The sequence below is a fragment of the Lithobates pipiens genome, unplaced genomic scaffold (genome assembly GCF_037356315.1).
Source record: "Lithobates pipiens isolate NorthernLeopardFrog02 unplaced genomic scaffold, aLitPip1_a1.2 Scaffold_22, whole genome shotgun sequence".
NCBI classification, from domain to species: Eukaryota; Metazoa; Chordata; class Amphibia; order Anura; family Ranidae; genus Lithobates; species Lithobates pipiens.
Window position 1 is genome coordinate 250,748,752 of NW_027507784.1, and position 27,032 is coordinate 250,775,783.

Genomic DNA, 27,032 nt, shown 5'->3' on the forward strand with positions numbered 1-27,032 from the left:
AGCCCCCTACGACCGGACACCCTCCATGCACATGACTAAGGGCCTGGAGGGCGGGACTGGGACTGGAGGGGTTTCCACGGACTGCGATCTCCCCATACGCCCCCCTATGGAACAATCCTACCTTACCCCATCTCTACTCACTACCAGACCCCAAAATTTGGGCCAGATGTGGTATAAAACTCATATCTGACCTCACAACCGGCACAGCTATACACCCCTTCAATCACCTGGTATCTCGCAATAATGTACCCTCCTCGCATGTTTTCCGATATATGCTGCTATCCCATGCTTTCAAAGCCCAAGTGTTATCCAATGCCACGCAAATAGTGCAGTCCGCCCTGGAAAAGGTTACAAGGTCGGAATGCCCCAGGAAGCCGACTTGGGTCCTTTATGCGCACCTCCTTATGGTCTCCTCTCCAGATCTGTCAAAGCTCTGTCAAAGATGGACTCAAGACATTCCGGATCTGGATTCCGAGGACTGGGAGGATATGTGGGACTTTCCCTTCACAATCCTGGTCTCACTTCGAGACCGTCTCATACAATACAAAATACTACGCCGGGCATATATTACCCCGTATAGATTACATAAAATGAGAACCTCCCTGTCCTCGGAATGTTGGAGATGTACTGGGGATCCGGGTGACTTTATACACATCTTCTGGTCCTGCCCGGCAATTAAACGCTACTGGACACAGATGCTATCTGTAATTCAAAAAGTGGTGGGAATAGATGTAGCCCAAACCCCGCGGATATGCCTTCTAGGATTAGTGGAGGGGTTGGCCCCCAGGATAGCGGACAGAACTCTGATAGGACTCCTACTTTTTTATGCCAGGAAAATGATCACTTTATGCTGGAAAAAGCAGGCCCCGCCGTCAATGCTGTTGTGGAAAACTCATGTCAAAGTATTACCACATTATAAGGAAACATACCATAATAGGGGATGTCCCAAAAAATACACGAGAGTGTGGGCCAGGTGGCTGGCTGAGGCCTCCACGGTGACCACAGATTGACATGTACGTGTTGCCATTCTACGGGTGGATGGGAGTTTTGTTGTTGTGGGTGCCTATTATTGCTTTACTTCTTTGTTTACTTTTATATAGTGTAGCCACTACTATGAGTCTAGTTCACTTCTTCTATTGTCCCTTGCGGCCCGACTGAAGAATTTGGTCCTTAGTTATCTCCATAGAGTGGGAGCCAACCTAGCACTAAGTTAGCTGTTGTTTGTTTGTGGACGTGCTACAGCTGTAGATTTATAATGTTGAAGCAACTTGCTGGCCCCTGCGTGGGTCTAACCCTAATAATGTGGCATGTCACTGTTACCTGTTGAATGTCTGTCTAAAAATCAATAAACATATTTAAAAAAAAAAAAAAAAAAAAAAAACGTAGCTAAAGAAAGATACCTGTGGGGAAACACCTGGCAAGGTTATCAAGGGAAAAAAAGCCTTAAATTATATTGAAAAGATTAAAGACGAATATGGGGAAATGAAATTCAGAACATCGGAGATAGCTAAGGCTTTTAAAACATATTACAGAGCATTATACTCAATTAGAAGTACAGAGAGAGGAGAACAGAAGTGGATTAGGAAAGCCAAAATACAAGAATATTTAAATTAAATACATTTATCTAAAATAACTGAAGAAACGGCTAAGAGGCTAGATGAGCCCATTACGCTAGATGCGTAGATAAAGCATTAAAGGAAACCCCGAATAGGAAAAGTCCGGGTCCGGATGGTTTTTCAATTAGGTACTATAAGAAATTTAAAGAGCAATTAGCACCAGAATTATGTAAATATTGGAATAAATTAGGGGAGAATGAGGACACAAGGAAAGAATCGCTGTTGGGAAATATAACGGTTATTCCAAAGCCAGGGAAAGAAATCTATCTGTTCCAACTACCGGCCTATAGCATTGCTGAACACTGATACAAAGCTATATGCGAAGGTGTTGGCAACAAGAGTGAAAAATCTTATGCCTGAATTAATAAATGGGGATCAAGTAGGATTTGTACCAGGCATGGAGGGCCAAGATAACAGTTTGAGAACTCTGTTACTCATGGGTAAAGATAAGCAAAACAAGCTCCCAATGATATTAATATCGATCGATGCCAAAAAGGCATTCGATCAAGTAGATTGGTGTTTTATAATGGAAACCCTCCGGAATACAGGCCTAGGTCCAAAGATGCTGAAATGGATAAACAATTTATACACACTGCCAACAGCTAGAGTGGGAGTAAATGGGAGTATGTCATCCGCATTTGAGATGTTAAACGGGACAAGGCAGGGTTGCCCGCTTTCGCCCCTCCTGTATGTGATTGCCTTGGAGCCACTACTTGCAAAGATTCAAAATAATGTCAACATAGGCAGGGTTAAGATGGGAGAAGAGGATCATAAAGTGGCGGCGTATGCGGATGACATACCCACGATTGTCCTTACCTAGCTTAATAAAAGAAATAAGGTAATATGGAGCTCTCTCAAATTTTAAAATAAACCCCATAAAAACAGTTTACTACAACAGGAATTCCCCTTTACATGGGAGAAAAAAAAGAAATAACATATTTAGGTATAAAAATAACAAATATGGCTTATGATCTATATCAAGCTAATTATATTCCATTATTAAATTAAATTAAAACAGTGCTAAGGAATATAAAAAAGGGATCAAATACATGGATTGGCAGAATTAACACGTTGAAGATGGTGGTTTTACCAAAAATTACTTACAAACTTCAAATGCTCCCGATCAATATTCCAAACAGTTTTTTTAAAGTAATAAAAACACATTTCTTAAACTTTATATGGCAAAAAAAATAAAAAAATCAAGGATAAATTATATATTAACTAGGAAAAAAAAGGGGGGGGGGGGTGTCATTGCCAGACACATAGATATTATATTGCAATCACTTTAGCGAGACTGGTGGAATGGGCTAATTTAGGCACTAATAAGAAATGGGTAAAAACGGAGGAGACACTTTTTGGATCACAATTACAAAAAAAATATTTGGATCCCGACAAAATATAGAATAGGAAGTAATTGTGCACACAAAATAACTAAGGACACTTAAAATATGGGATGCATTACATTGGAGAAATAAATGGGTATACAACTCTCCATTAATTCCACTTGAGGGCACAAATTTTTTTTATCCCAGGAAATGGCACGCAACTAGGGAAACAATCGACAAAAACACAATTAAAAGATATCACTTTAGGAGCTGAACTAATGTTAAAACAAGATTTAATAAAGAAGCATAGTTGGCAAAATTTAAAGGAATGGGAATACCTACAGATTCAACATTTTGTTAACTCAATCCCAAAACCATTAAGGACTTGAGTTTAGGCACTTTTGGTGTTTTTTTTTTTGCCAAAGCTCTTAAACTCAATTCCAGAACGTCCATGTGTCCATGAGAAGCAGCTGCGTTTAGGGTCGGTTCAACCTCCCTCTCCTGACCCCGGAAGAATCTTTCAGGAGAAAAAGGTTTTGACCACCGGCTGTGGTGCAATTAGGCTATGTAAACATGAAGCCTTACACTGTTGGCTTTAGAGCAATTAACCCTGCTGATCTGGGCAGAAGAAAGGCATACCCAAGACATACCCTGACAATCAGTGCGGCATCACACAAAGCTGAAGCTGGCAGTCCCTTGGTCAATGCAATAAAATTGAACAACAGCCATCTCCAAGGACTGAGCATCTTCTATAGGAATAGCAGAGCTTTATTAAGGCAAGACACTGGTGAGCCAACTGTGGAAGGAGTAGCCCATTTATTGACAAAATCCTGTGCAAAGTGAATGAGCCCTGGGAACCTGTTCAGGAGTGAAACGGTTCAAGGTCTATGAGAACCGAGAGTCCAGACACTTTGGTAGAGGAAGAAACCGTGAAATCCTCTCATTTTAAAGTGAAATGCACACAGTCTCCATTTGAAAATAAACCGTTTTCTTGGATTTTGGATTCTCTGCAGGACCACCAAGAGAATAGGAAAGCTTATGCATCTGGAGTCCGAATCTGCTGGGGAATGTGGCAGTGGGTTGTTTAAATTGCTTGTAACCAAAAGTCATAAAATCTTGTATAACAGTACAGAAAACATTCTCCGCTGACACAACCAACTCTGCAAGGGAGTTCCACATCCTTCGTACTTTAACTGTAAAGAACCCCTGTGAGAACCCCTGAGAGAAACACAGAAAGCACAATCTTTTCCTGTATCAATTTCCACTTTACACATAGTACAGTTAGGGTCCTGCGTACGTGGCGGGCAAATAGTCATAGGGCAACTGCTCTTTCGTTTAGGGCCAGAAATTGTCAAAAACAAAAAGACCACGTCCCCAGAAATACCCACAAACCAGCTTAGCTAGATACGAGTCCAGGCAAAACTTTAGAGGGGTCTTCAGGAATGGACCATATCCCTGGACTTTGCTGCATTACGTGCCAAGGTAAGCGCAGAACATAAGATCTAGTGCCCAAAACACACATTACAGGCCAACCCCGCAAAAGGTGGATACAGTTCCCAAATTATGCTTGCGAGTCACTGATGTAGGAATCGGCTAGTGAGCCATGAAGGCAGTAAGAAGTCAGATCTTGACAAAGTGTCAGTCAAAAGAGGTAACTAAAGCTGGTGAAAATAGAATAGCAGGTGTCCATCACCTAAAGGACAACAGAAAAAAACTGGAGCCTCATGGAGTGGGCAGGGGGTTATATGGGGATCCTATGGGGCAGACCTAGTGAAGCTTTTGCCAGTGTCCAATCACCTGAACATAGTGGCATTAAACACATGGACTATGAATCAGTACCTGTATCCTATATGGTCCAATTATTATTATACATGACTTATACAACACCAACAGTTTAAGCAGCACTTTACAAAATAAAAGGGAGACAGTACAGTTACAATAAAATACAAGAAGGTTAAGAAGGCCCCGCTCATAAGAGCTTACGATCTAAGAGGGTGGGGCAAGTGGTACAAAAGGTTATAACTATGGGGGATAAGCTGATGAAAGTGCTAAAAGATTAGTTGGAGGAGTGATAGGCTTCCTTGAACAGATGAGTTTTCAGGGAACTCCCTAAAGGCAGCCAGAGTAGGCGATAGCTGGACAAATTAAGGTAGAGAGTTCCAGAGGATGGAAGAGGCTCTGGAGACATGGGAGGAGGAGACCGGGGAGCTTGATAGCAGGGGAGCTTGAGAGGAGCAGAGTGGACGGTTTTGGTGATATTTGGAGACAAGTTTGGTGATGTAGCTCGGGCAGATGAATGGCTTTGTATGATGTTCGTATTTTGAATTTGGTTGGCTTGGCAAAACGGAAGCCCAGTGTAGGGGTAGCAGACACTGAGCTGTTTGTGACAGAGGAGTCTGGCAGCAGAACTCATGATAGGCTGAAGAGGGGATAGCCTATGAAGATGCAGGCCTATGAGAAGGCAGTTGCAATAGCCAAGGCGAGAGATAACAAGGGATTGAATGAGAAGCTTGGTGGTTTTATTAGTTAAAAAGAAGCAAATTTTAGAGATGTTACAGAGGTCAGGTCTACAAGCTTTTGAGAACTATTGGATTTTAGGCTGAAAGGACAGGTTAGAGTCTAGGATTACACCTAGTACTCTGGTGCGAGGGGAGGGATTGATGGCATTATTTATTTTGGTGGAAAAGGCACGGAGGGGGGCAAAGGCACGGAGGGGGGCAAAGGCACGGAGGGGGGCAAAGGCACGGAGGGGGGCAAAGGCACGGAGGGGGGCAAAGGCACGGAGGGGGGCAAAGGCACGGAGGGGGGCAAAGGCACGGAGGGGGGCAAAGGCACGGAGGGGGGCAAAGGCACGGAGGGGGGCAAAGGCACGGAGGGGGGCAAAGGCACGGAGGGGGGCAAAGGCACGGAGGGTGGGGGACAACATCAGCTCTGTTTTAGAGAGATTTCGTTTAAGGAAGTGGTGCGACATCCATGCTGACAATAAAGGTAATGGGTAAGTCTTGCACATAAAAGAGCTGAAGGAACGAGGTCTACCCTCGGACACTAGCAAAAAACAGGCATTCTGGTAGTAGAAGGGGTTATCCTGTAGGCAGCAGTAATTGTGTCATTTAATGGGCAAGGCAAGAAAAATATTTTTTATTGGAACCATAAAACATTTGATGAACAATGTTTGCACCAGGGCTTCCTGAACTGGTGTCAAACGTAGAAACCAATGCTTACAGCGTTCACCAGCTTCATTAAAGCTGATCTCCATGTTTCATTTAAGGTTAGTTTGTTTGGACCAAGCTGGTCCAAACTATTTTCTTTGCCAATAGTTGTAGTGGCTGTATACACCATATGTAGCCTCAGTTTCAAACAGTACACAACTGTGTTTTAGAAGTGGCACCAGAACTTCCCATCTCACTCCCCAGAACAAAACTGAGTCACGTCGAGTTGTGCTCAGCCTCTCTTGAGGAGCTTTGCATTCTATGAATGAATACAAAGCTTCCTCTGATGGTATCCTCAGCCAATCAGAGTACAGCCTGGTACACACAATTTTTTTTGTTCAACCCCGTGGTCAGAGCTGCTGTACTAACAACCCCCACTACCAGAACACTCGGATCAGTGCACTCTGCCATTGGCAGAAAGCGCTGATTGGGAGTCGGTTGGATGCTGGTTTTTCAGAATTTAGCATCTGACAGACCAATAAACACATGGGCTGAATTTTTTTTTAACTGGTCACAGTCTTGTGATACTTAACCCGTGTACCCCACAGCTTAAAAGGGTTGTAAAGGTAAATGTTTTTTCACCTTAACCACTTCGCGCCAGTAGGACGTCCAGGGACGGCCTCGGCTTTCGGTGGTTATATCTGAATGATGCCTGAGGCCACAGACATGATTCAGATATCGGCATTTTCAGCCGGCGATTCCCTGCACCATAAGAACAATCATTGCGGCTGTTCCGCTGCTTGATCGTTCTTACGGGTGGCAGGAGGGGACGTCCCGCCCTTAGGTGCTTCTACTGACTCACCGCTTCCATCGGTGAGTCGGTCACAGGATCCGCCGGCCCCCGGATGATACCATAGAGATTTCCGGTGGACCAGATGGTCCCCGGAGTCTCTATGATCGTTCTGAGGCCAGGCACGATGTTATGGCGTCACGCCCGGCCTCTGCATTCAAAATAACGGTGCAGATTTGGCTGGGAAGCCAGGATTTTTTATTTTTATTTTAGGCTTCCTAGCCTAGAGGTGAGATATTGGGTCTTATTGACCCCATATCTCACTGTAAATAGGTCCGATCGTGCCATATTCCTATTACAAGGGATGTTTACATTCCTTGTAATAAAAAAAAAAAAAAAAATTGATTACTTTTATTCCCAAGTGTCAAACTAAAAAAATAAAAGTAAAATGAACAATTAAAAAAAAAAAAAATGAATAGCGCCCCTGTCCCTGTGAGTTCATACGCAGAAGCGAACGCATACACAAGTCCCGTCCACATATGAAAACTGTGTGCACACCACACATGTGAGGTATTGCCGCGAACGTTCAAGCGAGAGCAATAATTCTAGCATTAGACCTCCTCTAACGCAAAACATGTAACCAGTAAAAAAAAAAAAAAAGTTAAAGCGTCGCCTATGGGGATTTTTAAATAGTTTGGCGCCATTCCACGAGCATGTGCAATTTTGAAGCGTGACATGTTGGGTATCTATTTACTTGGTGTATCTTCATCTATCACATAATGCAAAAAAATTGGGTTAACTTTACCTTTTTTTTTTTAAAGCATGAAACTTTTTTCTTAGTGCGAGATAAAAAGTTGCAACAAAAAAAAGTGATGAATTTTACATGTAGGAGAGAAATGTCAGAATTGGCCTGGATGCGAAGTGGTTAATGCATTCTATGCATTAAGGTGAAAAAAAACATCTGACACTGCTTGCGCCCCCAGTCCCCCCGTTTACTTACCTCACCCCTCGAAAATCCCGCGCTCGCCCCTGCCGTCTTCTTCACTGCTCAGCCTGGCCGCTGATTGGCTGGAGTGGATGGATGGAAAGCAGCGCAGCCATTGGCTCGCGCTGCTGTCAATCACATCCACAGACACGGAGCGCCGGGGGTGGGCCGTGTGATACAGCGAGCGGCTATAGCCGCCGGCTGTATCAGGGGAGCGCGCCCACAGATGCTTCTCACCATGCGAGGGAGCTCGCATGAACGTGAGAAGTACCTGCGGGAGGAAGCAGAGACAGCCGCCGAAGGACCCCAGAAGAGCAGGTTCGGGGCAACTCTTTGCAAAACGAGTTGCACAGTGGAGGCAAGTATAACATGTTTGTTATTTAAAACAAAATGTTTTACTTTACAATCCCTTTAAGCTTTGTATTCATTTATATATTAAAAGGCTGTCCAGGAAAGGCTGAATGCCACTTAGAGAAACAAATTGTTACCCCAGCTCCACTGCCAATATAAAAGTCCACAAACTGTGATCCGATGCTCTAGTCAGGACGTTCAGGCCCCACAGATACATTAAATGAAACCTGGAGATCAGCTGTAAAAAGATGGGTGTATGGCAACTAGTAATTTAAAGCAGCTGATTGGTAAGGGAGAAGTGGTATTACATCAAAAATAAAAGCTAAGTCACACTGACCTGCAGCATACAGTAGCTTGGCTTTTTCAATATCAAGTTCCGGTCCCCACTTCTCGTCCATCTGCCCATGGAGTGAAAGTTTCTTGAAATGAGTCACTAATTCCTGAGCATTGCTCACTTGTCCTAAATGGATTTCACTGCACTGGGCAAGCAATCGTGCAGCAAGAGTGACATTTCCATGTTTTCTGGCACATTTGGCAGCTGTTAAACCCAATTCCATCAAATGACTTTTTATGGGCACTGTTGGTTCTGAAAATAATTTTTAGAAGATTATACTTGATACATTTACATGTTATTAAAGATCCCCATTTGAAACATGAACAATTCAGAAAAATGTATAATCTCCTTCCGGTTACACATGACAAAATATATGACAGTAAATGCACACTTGCCTAATACTCTGTAACATGAACTTATAGCATTACTGTATTGGCTTCAATTTGGTACAGGAAGTGTATTATACAAAATCTCCTCACTTTTATATCAGACTCCTGCATGCACGTTGATTTCCGTTCACAGCCTAAATATTGATAAACTACGTGGATTCTGCTAAAATTGTGAATGCTTCTCATGAGTGGGGAACGACCCGAATGGCGTGCCTTGTCTAATGCACAGTGCTGAAGGCGTTTTCTTTGACACACTTGTTTAGTCATTTGGTGGAACTGCTGTTACAATTTTTTTCTTTTGCAATAAGTACACAAAATATAATTTCCATGACCTTTTTTTTTTTTTTTTACTTGGAATAAACACATACACTGTTCTGTTAGTAAAGGTAAATGGGCCCTAATACAACGAGCAGATTCTATAACAGATTCAGAATTCAGAGACGAATATTCCTACTGTCACTTATTGATCCTACTGTGATCCTACTACATCCTACTGTGACTTATGAATATTGCTCACTGTATTGGTTTGTCTGTCCGTTTTGAGGTTCAATCCAAGTTTGATATATATAGATATATATATATATATATATATACATATACACACACACACACACACACACACACACACATATATATATTATATACAGACTTGATTTGTTGACATTGCTTATGTTTCCAATGTCAAAAAGAACTCTATCCTCGTAACGTAATCCAGCTCTACAACCCGCTCTATTAAAAAGGGAGGACATGTGCCATTCGCCAATGGCACGGTATAACTGATCTCGCTGCTGCCAAAAAATGTCTAAGGAGGCATTTTTTGATACATTTGAAAGACCCAGTTTAAAAAGGATAAAGTAATTTGTGGCCCTTTAGAAACCGTAGTAAAAGCCGCAAAATCAAATCCTAAATGTCGTAGATAGTTAGGCATTCCCACCAGATATGCAAGAGGAAGCCACTGGCAGAATGACAGCACCAACATGTATCCGAGGAGTCAGCATTTATCCAACATTGAGCAACGATACCACCGGGATAAAAAATTTGTCTTGTGCGCCTTGGTCACCATCGACAGATTGTGGGTAAGGGTAAACGATTTTACCAATTCCTATGTTGTAATTTGTGTCTTCAAATCTAATGCCCATTTGTGTATTTTGGAAAATCCAGATGGAGTTTCATAAGCAGGACCTTATATACCACTGAAAGTACATGATCAGGTGTAGAGTCTTGCAAATAAGAGACTCGAGTATCTGGTTCCCTAGTAAATAATTCTGTTCCAAGAAAAAGAGGAAAGGAATGACAGTAATTGCTTATATTCCAACCAATGTTTAATTGAGTGCTGCTGTATAGGAATAAGGTTTGAAAAAGGTGGAAGAGTTCCTTGGTAGAGAATTTGGGAGACTCGACAGCGTCACTCTTCCAAAGCAAAAAGCATGTCCGAGCCACTGCAGGAGGAAACTGTGAATTGCCGAACATGGTAGTCATCAGACCCACTTTGAGAGAATCCCAATCATAATTGCAATCTAGCAAAAACAATAGATGAGATGTAAGGAAGGGTAAAAAAGAGGGTTGACTATGAAAAGAAATCTATCCAAGGGAGTGCCTGAAGATCATAAGGAGAAATCAATTGTTCTATAAAAACTCATTGCTTGGCATGGGAGTGGTGAAAACAATTCACCAGCCTAGTTAAGACTGCTGCAGCATGGTAATAAAAGCCCAATGCCCCTACACCTCCCTTTGTTTTATGTAGAAAAGAGTTCTATGTAATCTCAGTCTATTACCTCCCAAAATAAACCACGTAAAAGCAGATCATAGAGTAACAAAAGAACAGGGAACCACAAAACAGTGCCTTGAAAAAGTATTTATACCCCTTGAAATATTTTACATTTTGTCATGTTACAACCAAAAACGTAAATATATTTTATATGATAGACCAATACAAAGTGGCACATAATTGTGACGTGGAGGAAAATGATAAATGGTTTTACTTTTTTTTTTTTTACAAATAAAAAAAAAAAATGAAGTGTGCTGTGCATTTGTATTCAGACTCCTTTACTCGGATACCTCTAACTAAATTCTAGTGGAACCAATTGCCTTCAGAAGTCACCCAATTAGTGAATCCACCTGTGTTTAATTTAATCTGAGTATACAGTTCTGTAAAGCCCTCAGAGGTTTGTTAGAGAACCTTAATGAACAAACCGCATCATGAAGGCCAAAGAACACACCAGGCAGGTCAGGAGGCCCATGGTAACTCTGGAGGAGCTACAGAAATCCACAGCTCAGGTGGGAGAATCTGTCTACAGAACTATTAGTCTTGCAAGCTACAAATATGGCCTTTATGGAAGAGCGGCGAGAAGCCATTGTTAAAAGAAAGCCATAGGAAGCCCGTTTGCAGTTTACGAGAAGCCATATGGATGGACACAGCAAACATGTGGAAGAAGGTGCTCTGGTCTGATGAGACCAAAATTGAACTTTGTGGCCTAAAAGCAAAATGCTATGTGTGGCACAAAACTAACACTGCACAACACCTGAACACCCCGTGAAACATGGTGGTGGCAGCATCATGTTGTAGAGATGCTTTTCTTCAGCAGGGATAGGGAAGCTGGTCAGAGTTGATGGAAATATGTTTGGAGCCAAATACAGGACAATCTTAGAAGAAAACCTGTTAGAGTCTGCAAAAGACTTAAGACTGGGTCAAAGGTTCACCCTGCAGGACAGCTACCCTAAACATACAGCCAGAGCTACAATGAAATGGTTTAGATCAAAGCATATTCATGCCCAGAATGGCCCAGTCAAAATTCAGACCTAAATCCAATTGGGAATCTGTGGCAAGACTTGAAAATTGCTGTGCACAGACGCTCTCCATCCAATCTGACAGAGCTTGAGCTTTTTGGAAAGAATGGGCAAAACTGTCGCTCTCTCTAGATGTGCAAAGCTGGTAGAGACATAACCAAAAAGACTTGCAGCTGTAATTGCAGCGAAAGGGGTTTCTACAAAGTATTGACTCAGGGGATTAATACAAATGAAAACCATTTATCATTTTCCTTCCACTTCACAATTACGTGGCATTTTGTGTTGGTCTATCACATAAAATCCCCCCACCCCCCAAAAAATACATTTCCGCTTTTTTGGTTGTAACATGACAAAATGTGGAAAATTGCAAGGGGTATGAATACTTTTACAAGGTACTGTAGGTATAGTTTGAAAGTCCATTTTTAGGATATTGATCCTCTCAAAACCACAAATATAGGGCATGGTCATACTTTTTACAATCTTATAGTGTGCGCTGCATAAGAGGGTAATATTTTTCACGTATAGATGAGTGATATCAGATGCAATTCCGACTCCCAAATATCTGAGCGCAGAAGAGCAGAATTTAAACTGAAAATTACTCCTAAGGACCTGAACTTGATGTGGTGAAAGATGGACTGAGAATTTCTGATTTAGATGCAAGTTGCTCAATGATCCAAAATGCTGAAACTCAAGCAAAATAGAAGGCACAGACATATGTGGATTGAAGACAAAAAGTAGCAAATCCTCAGAAAATACTGTTTTCAACTCCTGTTCATCTATTTGTATACCAGTGATGGAAGGCTTTTGTCTAAGGGCTGTTGCCAAGTACTCCATTACCAAGACAAACAGAAGGGGAGATAATGGACATGCCTGATGAGTATCATTGTGGATGAAAAAACTCAAAGTCAAGGATCCATTGATTGGCATTTTAGCACTAGGTTTAGAATAGAGTGCTAGGAATTTATGTAACAGAATCGGGCCTAGCCCTAGTTGTATTGATAGTGATTTTTTGGGGCGCTCTAATTAATATAATATTAAATTTAACAGTGCAAATCCTATCTAGTGACCATAGGAAGAAAAATGCACAATATTAATACATACAAAGAGAGTGTTGAAACAGTAACTAATACCACTAGTGATCAAGTGACTATAAACAATGGATTCAAAAATCAATTATAATCTTCTATTCAGAAAGTCCCATCAATATAGCACAGCAAATTCTTTGATAGGTGATCCCAAATCCACCAGCACAAAAAATCTTGCAAGATGTGACAGAGATGATTCCAGAAAGATTGCATATACCTCCGCCAAAGAACTCAACACAGCAACAGCCAATCATGATTGAAAATGCAATCTGCTTACCAGATCCGTTTGACCACTTTAATTAAAAAGTAAGTCAAACAAAGAATGTACAGGTTTGTGCCTGTTCACATGAATTCTGACATGGGTACATAGGATAAAATCTCCCTCTTCACAGACTCAAGCGGTATATATGAAAGAGCAAGAAACATCCATAGTGAAATACCATTTTTTATTAAAACAAATTTTAAAACCTAGCCAAATGGCTCCTTACATTGTCATGTGCCCGACCCGGCACTGGGGCTGCTCGCCTTCAAAATAAAGATTCGATGGATGAAGTGTTTCCACTCTGGACCATCGATATGGCGTGCATTCCAAGCCGTCAGGCCGACAACCAGGTAGCCGGATGTGGTGTCTAGAAAAGCGTGACCAGGTACCGTCTTGACGTACGTTTCGTCATTAACGTCTTCAGGAAATTACGCTTCCTGAAGACGTTGTGTCTTCAGGAAGCGTTGTGTGTTTCAACACTCTTTTTATATGTATTAATATTGTGTATTTTTCTTCCTATGGTCACTAGATAGGATTTGCACTGTTAAATTTAATATATTAATTAGAGCGCCCCAAAAAAAATCACTATCAATACATTACTGAGGAGTTTTATACTCCCCTTATATACGGTGCAGCTTTTTTGTTATATTGTATTTACACGTTTTGTTTGGCACAGAGTTTTTGCAATTGATATTCAATTGTTTCACTAGCCCTAGTTGTATCGTTTGTTCAAGGAAAGGCCAGCCAACACTATCAAATTAGGATTTTTTTTCTACAGCTTACCTGTAAAATCCTTTTCTTGGAGTACATCACGGGACACAAAGCAGCCATAATAACTGTTATATGCCACCTATTGGTGAATAGACACTGGTAAAATCAAACAAGAAGTCCTCCCCTATATAACCCCTCCTACAAAGGAAGTACCTCAGTTTTGTAGCAAGCAATAAACTTCCCGGATACATCATGGGACACAGAGCAGCCATAATAACTAACTGGGATGTCCCCAATCATTGCTTTTGAGGGGAGGTAACCCATTATGACCAAATAAACCCCATTAGAACAGGATCTATATTGCTGTCTGCAGTACACTGCATCCAAATGCTACATCCTCTCGAGTCCTAACATTCACTTGATAATACCTAGTGAATGTATGCATGAAGACCAAGTAGCAGCCTTGCTAATAAGCCATCGATGCTTGATGAACTGCCCATGACTGTGCCCTTACTGGAAAGGGCGGAGCCTTACCCCTTAATCCATACGCCTGCACAATTACTTGACGGAAATAGTTGACTGTCCTTTCTTGGGACCTTCCGATAAAAACAGATCAGTCTTCTGCATCATTGATAAACTGGTAGATCCACTGCTAAACATTTAACCTGGATGTTGCCTTCCCTCCTGGGCTCGTCTGGCTGCACAAATCAGGATTCCTGACCTGTGCCGACAAACTCAAGTAGACACTGAGCGTCTAAACTACCTCAAGAGTAGGTAGCGATCTTTCTCCTGCCAACTGTGGATTAGAAGAAAAATATAAAAGCAAGACGCTGCTGTCCTGATTCAAGTGAAAACTAGAAACCACTCTAGGCAATAGAGATGGATTAGGACGCAACCTCTCTTTACAATGTGCAACCAAGAACGGCTCCTTGCATGAAAGAGCCGCTAGCTCTGACACTGCACTTAGTTTAGTAATAGCAACCAAAAAAGCAATTTTCCAAGATAAGGGACTAAGTCTCCCAATTGGTTGAAAAAAAATGGCCTATGCAAAGACTGCCAAGAGTGAATCCCAGCCCCAAGGACACAAGAGTGGCTTGACATGTGGGATCATCTACCCTACACGCTGTATGAAATATGAATCCAGTCAGAAACCATGGCCTCTTGAAAAAATAGATAGGGATGAATTCGAACCCTTAAATGGTACCCAAGGCCAATCTCCTTTCACCTACTGATTTCCCACTCATAGTCCTGTGAGTGCCACTTCCTGGCTTCCCCCAGAAAAAAAAATATATTTCCAAGTCCGGTAATCAAGGTCCCCTGAAACCAGCTTCCGGGCTAAACAGTGTGGAGATACAGGACTCAAGACCATTAGGCCCCGCTGGACTGGGAGTGTTCAAGGAGCGACCCCTGCAAGACTTGCTATGTCAGCCTACCAAGCCCTCCTAGGCTAATTCGGCTAACACTATCAGTGTTATCACCTCCTGGATTCTTTGCAAAAGATGTGGGAGAAGTCGAAACAGAAGGAAAGCATCAAATAAGGGAGAACTGGTCCCTAAGTTGTTACCAGTGCATCTGCCCCTATTGCCGGTGGGATTTTCGTCCCAGACACAACCTGTTCCCTGTTGTGGAACTTGGACTCTAGTAGATCCACCTGCAGAGTTCCCCCTGCCATTATACTATACCTGGAATATGTACTAGTGATAGAGGCCACATTCGTTGTACTGTCTCAGACAGAATGTTGTTCACCTTCCTGAGCCGTATGACTCCTGGTGGTTGATATATATGCCTGCAGATGCATTACCGAATTACACCTACAACTGGTTTGTCCCAACATCCAGAGCAAGGCGTACTGGTCAACAATCAAAGATATCGATTTGCAGAACTTTCTCTTGTGGAGACCAAGTTCACTGAACTATAGCCTCCTTCAAACCAAATGGAGAAGCTGGAATCAGTAGTTATCTTGCTCATCAACCAGCAATCTTAGTTCTGTTAAAGCCCACGAACATAGCCCCCTGGCAATCCAATGCCTGGAACTTCATGTTCCAGACAGAGAGAATGATCCTCTACCAAAGACCTGGAGTAGGACTGTACGTAGGGAACGTGCCTTGATCAAGATACAACTTCCTCCTGAAGAAATGTATCAAAGGAAAATCTGGAACAGACTCCTTTCTGAACAAAGATAATTGAGGTAAACAGATTTGCACATCTGCATTTTCAACAAGTCCAGTACTGGGAGGGGAGTTGTATGAACTCTCGGAGCTGTGGCCAGCCCAAAGAGCAGTCATAAAAATAAAAAATAAAAAATGACTACTTTGCAATGCAATTTGCAAAAACGGCCCATGAAGATATGCATCATTGATCACTATATACCCCAAAATCTACCTCACGCAGAGGTCAACACTAAATGGACACAACCTGAAACAGAACAGAAGGTCCAGCGGCTTAAGATCCCCAAGCTAGACCTTATGTCCCCATTTGGTTTTGGGATCGCTAACGGTTGAGGGTTTTTTTTTTTTTTTTTAAATAATGAATATCTTCTGCTCCAAGAGTCAAATGCAAGGGAAAAGACCGACGACTCTGTGGCAGACCCTGAAGGGCAAAAGAGGTGTGTCTACATACCAAGCTTTTGCTGGCTATAGATGGAGCAAAAACCACCTAAGAGACTGCCCTAAGATCTTCTGGCCTGAGATACTTTCAAAACACAGCAGTCTCAGATGCCTCCCTCACACAGGTGGGGGGAAAGCCTACAGCATCTGGTATTCTCGGGCAGTCTCACTTCCATATACTAACCAGGCTTGATCCCGCGATCAAGGTGATGCGGACGCAGTCCATGTGATGAAAAATGAATGCATCAGAAAAATGCTGCAATACCAAACACCACAGTGGCTCAGATGCATCTGACACTGTCGTGTGTGTGTGTGTGTGTACGTACGTGTGTGTGTGTACGTGTGTGTGTGTACCTGCCTCTCCTTTCTGGAACGATTAAACTGGTTTAACAGGTAACCAGGCATGCTGTTATGTAGGTATCCAAGTTATGCAAACATGCAAGTATAACAAGTATTCTTGCCCTTCATGCATTTGTGTATGCAGCTTAAGGCAATAAGCACATCTGTATGTATCCCAAAGCAAATAAGCACGCATGTATGCAGTCCTAGGCAACTAAGCACAATATATATATATATATATATATATATACACACACATACATACATATATATATATATATATACACATACACATATATACATACATACACTTTAAACCAAGCATTTATGTATGCAGTATAAATGAATGCCAGTGTGTGTTTAAACAATATGTATATATTGAGGTATGCATTCATGGAAGCATGTAGGTATGTGTTTAGGCAAAAAACACAAAAGCGCGTGTCCATGCAAACATGTACTTACTCAATACGTGCCCATGGAGACCTGCATTTACAGAATAAACAAGCATGCATTCATGAAAGGTGATATTTTGACACACTCATCTATGAAAACATGCGTCTATGCAAACATGCATCCACACTTATATCTACTCAACATGCGTCCACGCAGACGCGTTGTTGTGGCCAGCCTTGGGGGTCTGCATGCTGAGAAACGCCTGGACAACTCCTTCAAGTACACCGATGCCCATGTTCTTCCAAGCTACATCTATGCAAAACATGTGTTTATTCAAGCATGGGCAACAGGCTTGCAAGCATGTATACTAGGCTGTACTTGGCCCCATACTAGTTTTTACTAGTTAAGCACATGTGCATGCCACATGGCCTTTTCCTGCTTCAGCTCAAAAGCTCCTGCAGACCAAATGCACATTATTCATTATGCACTAGGGATGAGCTCTGGCGTGTTCGCACACTCCACGTGCTGAGCCTGCCAGGAAGTCGGCGCAGCGCTAATCACAAGCAGCAAGACATTTCCCGATTGCAGCCGCACATCGGGGCAATGTCTCACTGCCTGTGATTAGCGCAGCGCTGCGCAGACTTCCTGGCGGGGTCTGCACGTGGAGTGTACAAACACGCCAGACACAAGTTGTTGATCTTTTAGTTGACGCAAACAGATCCACGTCCGGAATTCCCCATCTTTGACATATCGATAGAAAGATGTCAAGGTGAAGAGACCATTCTCCTGGGAACTGCTGGCGACTCAAGTAGTCCGCCTGCCAATTCTCTATTCCTGGAATGAAGACTGCCGATACTGTAGGCAAGGGATGTTTTCTGCCCACGATAGAATACGATTCACCTCTCAGGGCCCGCATGACCTCTCGTGCCCCCTTGCAGATTGATATAGGCCACAGCTGTGGCATTGTCAGATTGGATCCAGACAGGACAAGTCCGTAATCTGAGCGTCCAGGCTTTCAGGGCCAAAACGAGCTGCCCGAATCTCTAGAATATTGATGGACATGGTCATTTCTGATTTGGACCATCTTCCTTTTACAGACGCTTCTTCTAGGACTGCTCCCCAGCCCAGAAGCCTGGCATCTGTTACCACTTTCCAGGTAACTGGTAGAAAGGATTTTCCTTTTTGGAGATTCTTGGTCATCAACCACCAACTGAGGTTTGAAGCACTTTTGGGGATAAGTCTAGAGCTTGGACCTTCTTGTTCCAAGTTGATAGGATACTATTTTGCAGCTGTCTCGAACAAAACTGAGCATTCCTCTTTTCTTTGACCACCTGAATCAGTTCCCTTTGGAACTGACCTTTGACTGCAACAAATACACCCTCTTCTGAGCTTTATCTATGATCAGACCCAAGTAATCCAATCTCCTTGATGGTTTTAAGGAAGATTTCTCTAGATTGGGAATCCAACCTAGGTATCCCAGGTAGCTGACCGTGGCGACCAAACTTTGGTTTAAGCGAGCTACTGACTGATCTATCAAGAGTAGATTGTCTAAGTAGGCTAGAATCGTTATACCCCGAGCCCTTAATTTGGCTAAAGGGGAAGCGAAGACCTTTGTAAACACTTGAGGTGCAGTAGTTAGACCGAAAGGAAGAGCTACAAACTGAAAAGGAAGACTTTCTATCTCACAGTGTAGATTTTTCTGGTGAGAGGGAAAAATAGGTACATGGAGGTAAGCATCCTTGATGTCGATTGACGCTAGCAGTTCTCCACTTTGTAGAATAGAGACCACTGATCGGACTGACTAAATGCGAAAAGAGTGGATATTCAAAAAACAGTTTAGATCTTTGAGAATTAAAATGGGTTTGACATCCCCTTTTGGTTTTGGTACCATGAAAAGGTTTGAATAAAACCCTAACCCTCACTCCACCGATATCACCATTTGAGACAAGAGATGGTCCAAAGCCAGAAAGACTTTTCTGGCTCTCTGGGCACGTTTGATCTGAGAAAACGAGGAGACGGGAATTCTCAGAACTCAAGTTTGTATCCTAGAGATATTGAGGATCCATTTGTCTCGACACTGTTCCTGCCAGAACCTTGAGAAATGCAGAAGTCTCCCCATTCCGGCTCGAAGGAGCAGGGACGCCCCTTCATAAGGAGGTTTTAGTATTTTGTTTTGTGGGTTTCCTCCCCCAGGGCCTCTTTTGACCCTGGGGTTGACCCTGAGGTTTACCTCGACGGTGGAGGCAGTCGTGACTGCCTGGAAGCTGATGCTCCTGGCACCGGAGAAGAAGCTTGTTTAAAAGAAAAACGCTTAAACCTCTTCTTAACTTGTAAAAGGGAACTTTTTCCGCTAGAAATTCTTTGGATGTATTTATCCAGATCGTCCCCAAACAATCTTTGACCGCAAAATGGAAAACTAGCCAAGAGCTTTTTGCATGGTGCTTCGTCTGACCAATTGCACTAGCCTGAGTACAAGCCTGGAGAATAGAGTCTCTCATAGCGTCTATTGTAAAACATAACGCCTCTGATATCCCGGCCAAATCTTTGGCCCGCTGATCAGGAATAATCTTGAGCACCCGTTTAAACTGGTCTTTTAAGGACTGACATACACCAATCGCTGCCAGTGCAGGCTGAACCACTGAACCTGCCAGAGAAATAGTTTTTAAAGAGGAAGTAAACCCTAATGGGTTTACTTTCTCTTTCATTCCCTGCAAAGGCAAAGCATAATGGACTACTATGCATCGCATAGTAGTCCATTATGTGTCACTTACCTGACACAGGAGCCAGCGAAGTCACCGCTGTCCCCTGTAGTCCAGTGCATCCATCTTCTCGGTGGGGTCTTGCAGCTCCACCGCTGTCATTGGGCGAAGCTGCGATGACGTCACTCCTGCGCGTTGAAGATGCCGCGCTCAGTGCGCCTGCGCGCCGCTGTCTACGGCGCATGCGCCGTAGACAGCGGTGCCTGTCTTTGGGCAAATATCTCCTAAACCGTATAGGTTTAGGAGATATTTCTTGGACCTACAGGTAAGCCTTAATCTAGGCTTACCTGTAGGTCAAAGTGTGTTGTAAGGGTTTACAACCACTTTAAATAGCAATTCCAACTTCTTATCCGCTGGATCCTTCAGCATTTAAGCATGGTCTACCTGACAAGTCAAGTTTTTATTCACAGAGGATATAGCAGCGTCAATTGCTGGAATCCCCCATTTCTTATTAAACTCTTCCACCATAAGATAAAGTGTTGAAAACTTTTTTGGAGGAAAAGACTGTTTATCTGGGTGCTCCCACTCAGAATACATAAGCTTTTTTGTGATGAATGGATAGGAAAAGCATGAATAGCTTGGGGAGGCTTTAGTGAACCCAAAGAAGTGGGCTCATCGACTGACTCCACTACTGGCAGCAAAAATGTGGAGCAGACCAATTCAGTGAGAGATTGTACCAACAACCTTTCAGATTGTGAACCTGATCTTTCCATATTAGACTCTTCAGCAGAGGAGTCATTAGCCTCTTCTTGGTTCCCTGAAATTCGTCATCTCTCGCCCCGTTCCTCATTTTGAGGGTCTTGGGTAATGGAAGGGGACCTGTCATGCTTAGCCCCACTCTGGGACGATTAACGCATCAATCTTTTGTTCCAAGCCTAAAATGGTTGAGGAAAAACCCTCTTCAGTAATATATACAGAGGCTGCAGTGTTAAGAGCAGCTGCAACACCCAATGTCCCTGATGGCTCATTCTCACCAGCCATTTTACTCTCAGGGAGGATGCTTTTTTTTTTATTTATTTATTTTTTTTTTTTTAGATGTTCTAGGCTTTTTTGTGGCTGTAGAAGTCTTTCTATAGCCCTTTTTTTATCCCCCCTTCCGACCATAGCATGATGCACAAAGCAGCGGTATTACCAGAAGGAATGCATCCATTGCTTAAGCAATAGTCCAGCCCTGCCGCTGCTATTAATGCTCAGCCCGATTCAATAGTAAATGTGTCAAACGGAATGCCCGAGTCACCAAACCTCTTCCACGCCCCTCTTTGCTCATGTCTCCCTCCGTCAGCTTGCAGCAGAATCAATTGAGCTTTTAAAAAGCACATTCCCACGCTGGACATTAGAGGATGCCAACGCCAAGCCCCGCTCCCTCCGTCGCATTCGACCCAACCTCCTCTTTTTTTAGAAAAAGTTTCCCAGCGCCAGCGTGGGCCTCTGATCCAATGGGATTGCTCTATGAGGGAGGAATGGCGAGGACAGGACCTGAAAACCGCTGCAGGCTGGCGTGCTGATCGTTTTTTTTCTCGAATGCTCTTACCTCTTGAAGAGGGTGAGAGTACAGCCCAGGTGGGGGGCGTTTGGTCAAGAGGAACCCCCCCCCCCCCCCCCCCCGACTTACCGGAGGTCTGCCTATCTGGAGAAAAAAAAAGCCTGCTGTTCCGGACACAGCGTGATCTCGAGGAAGCATGAGAAGGTACATGCTCTATACAGCCCCCAGTGGTGACACTTAGGCATGACAACATTTACTAATCAAAGGAGACATTTCATAAGAAAATTCTAAAATGTCTTATAAAACTCCACAGCAGGGTTTTCTGTGGTAATAACCAACAGACCCAATTTTCACCCTTCACGGTGGGTTCTGTTAGCAAACCTCTAGGAACTGGGGACCCTCGGAGAACCCACAATCCTGGACCTGTAATAGCATCCCACCAGTAAAACTTTATGGCCTTAATACCAAAAGTACTGTATCCCGGGATCCAGCTCTCTAAAAAGAGAAGTGTTACAGGCACGAGGCAGGGTACCATTCAATTCGGCCTAAGAGACACTTTGAATGGATCTGGCTGCATAGTTAACCCCAGCAAGGATTGCTCCAGTGGAGCTCAGCACAGCACATCTTCACTCCTGACCAACACCTTAGACACTGGCGAGGGGTATTGCCAGTAGTGGGAGGGGTTATAGGAAGTGGACTTCTTGTCTTAGGGTGTGCCAGTGTATCACCTGAAGGTGGCCTATAAACCATAGTAACTACTATGGCTCTGTGTCCTGTGATGTATGATAAGAAATAAAACCACTTTTCCTGCAGTATTCACTTTCAAGCTAAAGATTGCCTGCCTAAACCCCCAATCTGCTTTCACCTCCTAAAAGCATGCTTTGGGTCAGCACATGAATGGATTGGCTCCTTGTACTGCTTCTTGGTCTTAAACTACAGGTCTGCTATACAGAGATACAGGAGTCTGATACAAGGTTACGTTTAGAAACTCACACTGTCTGTATTTAAAAGGCTAGAAATTCATAGACCCCAGGTTATTGGCTGGTACCTTCAGATGATTGGATAGTTGCAAAGCTTTGAAGGACATGCCACCCTGAACGTCTCTGTATAAGCCTACCCCACTCAGAGTCCAAGAAAGTCATGGTAAAAACAATTGGAATGGTGCTTTGTACCATACTCCAAGATACAGTAAATAGAATTTTCAGGCAAGTCAAAATGTACTTTATATTATACAGTACACAGGTTAGCTATGAAGAGACCCTGGGACATCCCCAAGCAATAATTAAGATTGGAAAACAACTAGGCAAACAGAACTTTATCAACAGGCTCAATAGACCCAGCTCCTGAGGATCACGGCAAAACCTTGCAGTTAAAAGCTGCATCTGCAGGAGATTAAATGTCCACTTGGTAAAACTTGAAGGTATGAACAGACGACCAGGTGGCGGCCTTACAAAGCTGGGCTACAGAGGCTTAATGTCAGAATAACTGGAAACTCCAACTGATCTGAAGGAGTGAGCAAATACTGAAGGAGCACTTGAGATGAATTGTCTAATCCATCTAGGGATGGAGGATTTAGAAGCAGGATGTCCCTTACAAGGTCCTGCGGGTAGGACGAATAGGGAGCCAGTCTTTCTGATAATAGCTGTAGCTAGCTTTGAGGAAGACTAATGGCTGGTCATGTCCAGACAGTGAAGAGCAATTCCTGTTGGGACCTTAGAAGGGATAATGTCGGTTGTTCAGTGCCCTAGTCCAATTAGCTCCACATTGGCAGACAGAAATTGCAGAATTGGCTGGTTACAGAACTGGGCCTGTGATTATATAAAAAGAGCCTTTAAGAGCCTCTTAAATGAATAAGGAACATCTTCAATTGGTTTAAGGCAGGGTCTACTAACAGAAAAGACCACTTTTTTATGAACCCCTTTCTCCACTGTATAGAGCTCAGCAATGAATCTTAGAGGGGTGAAAATCCATGCATCATCAGGTGTATAAGAGCCTGAGGGTGAGAAGTTTTCCGCAAACTAACAGCGCTTCCAAGTCCTCTACACGCCCATCTATGTCTGTCTCCAAGGCAGGCGTATCGGGATCATATTCAGGAAGAGATGTTGGAGCTGAAGAAGCCTGGGGTTTTGAGCCATGAACGGTCTATATTCGAGCCATTCATTTTCCAAGAAATTGGAACTTTGCTGCAGAAAAGTCTGCCATAATCATGTAAGCAGTTTGTTGCATGCCTGAAATGGGGGTAGAAAATCAAATGCAGAGACTAGTATTAAATTAGGGTTCCCCAAAGCAATCATCACTATGAGTAAGCGATTTTCAGGCCTAGGGCAGAGTGAATTTGCACCTGAGCTTTTGCCGCAATTAACCCATGCCTGGTTTCCCCTGTTGCTAAGGGGGCAGGTATACACCTAAAAGGGTGCTCACAGACAAGGGTGCAGAAAAGGGGCAAGTGTGTCTGAGGAGTAAGCAGCAAGCTGGGTGAGGACTGCCCTGTAGAGAAAGTATACCCGGGTGCCTTATAAAGGGCTCTAGTTAGATGTTATGCTTAGTCATCTGAGACTAACCTAAGTGGTTTATTTCGGACGGCAAGTAACAGTGTATAAGTGAACACGTTCATTGTTTTAATGTCTAAATTATTCAGGATATACATAGCGTAAAGCAAGTAATGGAGATTTAATGTGTCATACTTGCTGTGAGAATACAGTAACTATCAGAAATAGATCACGTCAATGGATTCTGTATAGGGTCCAGGTTTCGCTCATCAAGGTGTGCATGCCTCCAACAGGGGCATCAGGGTCTGGGTTTCATAGGGATGCATTACAGCCTTGGACCTGTATAGCACCCTGCAGCTAATTACAAGCATTACACCAACTGCAGGACATGGGCACCCATGCAGGATCCAATGACCAAGTCAATGTTACCGACTGTCCCCATGGCATGGGATTCAGGCATGTCTCCCAAAGTTTTAACAAAGTTGCACCAATCTGGATGCACTACTTTTATTATTGTATTAGAAGACAGTGAAGAGTTATTTGAAGAATTCAAAGTTAAAATAATTAACCAGTTAAGAAAGATTTCTCCATAAGGGCAAAACAACAATACCTTTAAGGCAGTAGCAAAAGGGACCCGGAGCGTGGTGGTGTTACAAGGGGACAAGTGCTAAAATTCGTTTATCACATTTCTCTGGCTGGAAAAGCACACTCTTTTCAGAATGATATCTTAAAGAAAAAGGAAAAGCATTCCTGAAGTCTAGTGATCAGTAAAACTACCTACCTTTGAATCTTTCTGCAAGTTGGTTTTGAAAAGCTGTGTATCTTAAAGCATGTATCCATGGTCTAACATCATGCTGTTTACATGAGCGCAAAGCTTCACTGAACAGAGGGATCAGACAGTCCTGTGAGAGAACATATACAACATAGTCATACTGATTGCAGGCAAGTTATGCATAGCATATAACAGATAACAACCCTCACAATGATGCTTTTACTGCAGTCCTATTAGCAGAGAATTATGCATAATAGAATTTTTGCACTCAGAGTTAAATTCTTTACTTGTAGTCCATTAAGGGCCGGTTCACACTGCAGGCGATGCGAGGCGACACCGACTTGCCTCGCCGTGACCTGCCGCGACCTCAGCGGCAACTTGCAGATGACTTCTGTATAGAAGTCAATGCAAGTCGCCCCGAGGTCGCCCAGAAGTAGTACAGGAACCTTTTTTCTGAGTCGGAGCGACTCGAGTCGCTCCTCTCAGAACGGTTCCATTGTACAGAACGGGGGCGACTTGTCACACTGCGGCGAGGCGAGTCGTGTCGCCTCGCCCGCAGTGTGAACCGGCCCTTAAGGTCACAGGAATTAAAATACTGAGAGGTTATATTGTCCCTGGCAAATTGTAGCCCAGTCCCAGGATAACTACTATGCTACCCAGAATGTCTGTTTGTGGCAAACAATGCCAAGAGAATAAACAAAAACTAAAAGGGATGGGACCTGTTTCCTACAATAAACCAATTAGTAGCACATTATGTAAGACTTACCTGCAAAACAGATACCTCCTGTGGTGTGCTCTCACTGCTGTCAGGGCTTCTATCTTCACCTGGACTTCCCTTCTGGGTTTGCAGGCTCTGACCATTTGAATGGCCGAGCCATGATGACATTACCCTTGCACATGTGCACTGGAGTCAGTGTCGCTGCACAGCGCTCTGCATTGACCGCACATTCAGTGTGCCCTCAATTAAGTGTGCAGTGTGCTTGAGTAGGTGGCATCACCGCCTGCAAAACATGTGGATGTCTCCTAAACATTGCAGGTTGACAGGCTTAAGAGATTCACTTTACCTACAGATAAGATTTGTTTTTATCTTACCTGTAGGTAAAAGTGACAAAGCGGCGTTTACTACAAAAAAGAACAGCCCAAATGTACAGGGATACCCAGGGGAAAAGATTGGACCCCCAGCTACACAAAGCCCAGAAGAATGCACAGGGACACCAGTGCTCCAGTCAGTGCTGGGGGCAAATCTTTAAAACCGGACCCAATGAACTGAGAGATTAGTGGTCTTTGATTGCCCAATTCTAGGTGTACAGCCGGTGGGGGACACCTGTAGCCATATAGGTATGTGTGTATTTTTCTACAATCCCATACTTCTCTTAAGCTGGCTACAGATGAGTAAAATACTAATTAGTAAAAGAATGTTCTAAACGTTTGTTTTCGAATCATCAGTGGGTCAAATCGATGTTTGTTTTCAACCTCAGTGGCAAGAAAGTTTGAAAGAGCAAGGATGGAAAATCTCTCTCAAATGAACAAATTTCTAAGAGTATGTGGTTTTCATTCTGTAAAGTCCATTTATTCTAAAAATAGTGTTAACAGCAAGCAAAATTTTTAGACTGGAATTCAAATGTTAACAATTTTCATACTAATTTTCCTAAGAATTTTTGTATGAAAATTCTATCCATCTATGGTCAGCTTCAGGAAAACAAGGCAAGGAAATGATGGAAAGCAGATTTACCTCAGATGTAAGCTTGCTGGACACTGTACTCTCAAGAGATGATGAGCAGTATAGTTGTAACGTTCCCAGTACAGGCAAACACTGCGATACTGTAAGAGTCGATAGCCTCAGTGGTCCCATTGCTATGCGTGCCGTTTGCTTCAAGTGTCTACTGAGACTTCTGCAATTAAGAATATGCTGTTAAAGGAAGAACAAGGCTGTAAACACCCCCCCCCCCCCTTCTCCTTGCGGTCATTGATGGTAGCACTATGTCCACACATGCCCTACCCTTCTTGTGCTGCTTTTCCCCCCTTTTTACAGACCCCCTACTTGACAACCGCCTTTTTCATGGATCTTGGTGTTTTTCTTCCACCCGGGATTATACATCGCTGTGGGGTCACTTTTTGGATTCTTGCGTGAAGCCTCTGAGGCCTTGGTATTCCCCTCTTTGGGCGTTTTATGGGTGACCATCCTGGCTCTGGCGCAATTACATTTCATGTTTTTACCATAAATGATCTCTGTGCGATTATTTTGCTTGTATGAAACAATTCACTTTGGCTATTATCTGTATCACAAGTACAGTATATTTGTTTCATCATTTCTTCAATTAAAGCAATTTTCTATTATAGATTGTTATAATCTTATGGTCTTCTCTATGCAAATGCCCCTGAAGGAGGGATTGGAGGTTTTCCTGAA

At 43.1% G+C, this 27,032-nt stretch overlaps 1 protein-coding gene across 1 annotated transcript in view; it reads right to left on the bottom strand.

The window, feature by feature from the left end:
- SMG1 (SMG1 nonsense mediated mRNA decay associated PI3K related kinase) overlaps positions 1-27,032 on the bottom strand; it is a gene marked incomplete in the record, with an annotated part of 420,057 nt that overhangs the window by 210,486 nt on the left and 182,539 nt on the right. Inside the window, 3 exon segments of the mRNA XM_077448938.1 lie at positions 8,554-8,802; positions 24,635-24,755; positions 26,358-26,517. Coding sequence (XP_077305064.1) covers positions 8,554-8,802; positions 24,635-24,755; positions 26,358-26,517 — 530 coding nt within the window.